At 43.2% G+C, this 2991-nt stretch overlaps 1 protein-coding gene across 2 annotated transcripts in view; it reads left to right on the top strand.

The window, feature by feature from the left end:
- Positions 1-691: 691 nt before the first annotated feature.
- ppp2r5a (protein phosphatase 2, regulatory subunit B', alpha isoform) overlaps positions 692-2991 on the top strand; it is a 42343-nt gene continuing 40043 nt past the window's right edge. Inside the window, exon 1 of one of the 2 annotated variants that reach the window (XM_035678423.1) lies at positions 692-1832. In XM_035678423.1, coding sequence (XP_035534316.1) covers positions 1685-1832 — 148 coding nt within the window. In that variant the 5' untranslated portion in view covers positions 692-1684. The remainder of the gene's footprint in view (positions 1833-2991) is intronic. The other variant, XM_035678422.1, reaches the window with a different exon arrangement.

The raw sequence follows: 2991 nt of genomic DNA, 5'->3' as shown, positions 1-2991 counted from the left end.
CTAAAGAAAAAATAACTAAACTTCAAAGTGGAAATTAATATGAATAATGCAAAAGGTTTTGGTTGTAAGGTAGGAGATTTAAAACCCGTCCTTTTGTCTAGGGGGATATAAAAATACACAGAATAATAAGATCAGATATTCCTTTATTTTTTTTGCGTTTTGTTTTTTTTTTGTTTTTCCCACAATGGAAAATGTCAATGTTACGGAGCAGCGAAAGTGGATAGAGAAAGAAAAGAACAGTGTAAAAACAGTAAGAGTAGAAATACTATAATATAATAATACAACACTATGTACAAGAGAAAAAAAAACAGTACACAACAACAGATAACACAAATAGTGCATGGCAGTTGATTCAATACGATTGGCACACGTGATTACAGTAGGTAAATAGGATTTTATATATCTAATAGAATATATATATATCTTTTCTGGGGTCTAATTGTATTTGAATTAGAGTCGTGTTTCCTCTACAGCAGTGTTCAGTGTGGTTTTTTAGTGAGGGAGGTAAGTAACTACTAACTACACACTGCCACTCCTCATCCAACCGCACAACGTCACGCATTTGTTTTCACATGTCACGTGTTCAGGGCCCGCCGGCGGAACGCGCGATCCGATTGGCTGAAAAAAGTTTCCAGTCGTTTTTTAATTCCCGGCCTGTGATTGGCCGTCGGCGGCGTCACTCGATGACGCGCAGCTGTCAGGCTCCGCAGTCCAGTGAGCAGAGGAGTCGGGCGGACGACGACTGAGCGGCGGCACAGGGAGTGTTTTTATGGCCACTAACGTGTTGTATTGAAGAAAACACGAGGTGGTTTTTGTTCGGTTTTTATTCGAGAAGCCGTGAAAATCCGACCGCCGTCTGGATTGTGGACTATGCGTTAACTTTGAAGTGCTAAACGAGACTCTAGCCGTCGAGCGACGTTTGAACTCGCGGATAGTTCGTCTGAAAACACACTCAGCGGAAGTCTAACGAGGATTAACACACAAAAAACAACCACCTCGGGAGACTTGGACTTGGTATTTACGCGAAGAACTACATGAATTTAACGGGGAAACTTACCGGTTGGCAACTTTTGTTCCTCCACAGCGGCGCGGACCGTCGTAGTGGCGGACGTTAACGTCGGCTAACTTTAGCTACAGAGCTAGGCACGTTAGCTGGGCAGCGCAGTTTGACTTCACTACTAACTTTTGTTTTTACGACAGTGACATTCGTACGTTTTGCAACTGGTTGACTATTTTTCAAACACGACGAAGCAGTAAAAAAAAAAAACATAAAAAAAAAAACACACCCGAAATTTAAGGAATTTGTTTTTTGTTTTTTTTTTACGTCGGTAACTTCGGGCTATACTGCGTGCGATGACATGAGTTGTGTTTTGTCTCTTTGCTCCGTGTTTTGAAGATTGTTCCCGTGTTTCCAGAAAACGAGTTCCCTCAACGATGCAGTCTTTGGACACAGTCTAACCCCAATACTGAGCGACCATGTTGGATCATACAGAATAACTCAAGACTTTGGGCAGGAGACGAGATATCAAGTCGTGCGGTTGTGCTCCGTGTTGTTGTGTGTTGTTTTCCCTCCTGTGTGTGTGTGTGTGTGTGCTGATGCGAACAGAAGAGGAAACCTTTCTTTTGACCTGAGGGATACGACAACAGCTGCTCGTCTGAAGTCTTCGTCAGTTTATGCATCAAAATGTCGGCCATCTCCGCATCCGAGAAAGTGGACGGGTTTACGAGAAAGTCCATGAGGAAGGCCCAGAAACAGAGGAAATCCCAGGGCTCCTCTCAGTACCGCACACAGAGCGCTCCGGTCGAGCTGTCCCCGCTGCCGCAGCTCAAAGGTACGGTAAGAGGATGAAGGGGTCTGCAGCTTAAAATAGCCGGTCAGGACCAGTGTGTTTGTGCACTGCTCGATGCGCAGCAGTCACATTCAGCATAGCTGCTCCAAAACTGCAGCAGGCGTACATTAAGTGAAAGCAACGTGTGCAAATGTTGTTTTTTTTAACACAGTTTTACATGCAGTGCTGTAAGTTTTAGGCCCACTATGTTTGAATATGCTATGGGTAGGAAAACACTGGTCAAAAGAGTTGTGGACTCATCTCCAAACGTTTCCTCCTTCTGTTATTAGCTGGTTTAAGAACAGGGGTATGTTGAACAATAACATGATTATATAGATAACATTTTATTTAAAAAAAGAACATGGCTATGCAAAAGTAAAAGTGCATCACGACAGTTTTATGTTCTCACTGTGAAATACTTTAACGGTTGTGTTCACTTTTCTTGCATCGCAGTTTGCTTTGTGCTTGTTTTATAGTTGCAGGGAGGAGAAGCAGAATATCCTCACTGGAGCAGTCGGGCCTTAATTGATCCAGAGGGCTGTTGAGGAAGGGGTTAAGACGGGTTTATGCTTTTCTTAGGGGGGCTGCTTGAGGTTTCTGTATCTCTGCCAGAGATCTCTCCAGAGTTGACCTGTGCCTCAGCAGAAAAAAGTGACCACAGTTTAGAGCTCCGGAGAAACAATGAGTGAAACACAATGTCAGAATGGGTTGCATGTGTTTACCCCCCGTGTGTTGATACTGTGCTGGTAGAAACTGTTGTTAGTGAAAGACAACACCGAGCGTGTTGAAGAAAGGCCCACTAATCTTTCCTCTACAGCTTGACAAGTTTATATTGTGTGATGTTACGAAGCCACATCCAGTACAAACACGCTAAAGTATAACTCAAGTGCCGTGCCAGAGGCCGGATTGCTGGAACACCTCAACGAAGAATCATACAGCTGCTTTAACTCATTCCCATTCATTCTCACTCACCATCCACATCATCCATCCAAGCCCCATACTAAAGCTTACTCCCAGTCCTACAGTTGGTTTTCAACACTGAAAGACTTAAAGGCACCTTGGAAGAAGTAGGGCTGCCGGATTATGGAAAAAAATCATAATCACGATTATTTGGGTCAAAATTGAAATCACGATTATTCAAACGATTATTTTTTTAAACTTC

This window comes from Morone saxatilis, unplaced genomic scaffold, assembly GCF_004916995.1.
Source record: "Morone saxatilis isolate NCDOM2014 unplaced genomic scaffold, NCSU_SB_2.0 Contig7, whole genome shotgun sequence".
Classification (NCBI taxonomy): domain Eukaryota; kingdom Metazoa; phylum Chordata; class Actinopteri; family Moronidae; genus Morone; species Morone saxatilis.
Note: the sequence above shows the minus strand (reverse complement) of the source record. Positions and strands in the feature narration are given on the sequence as shown.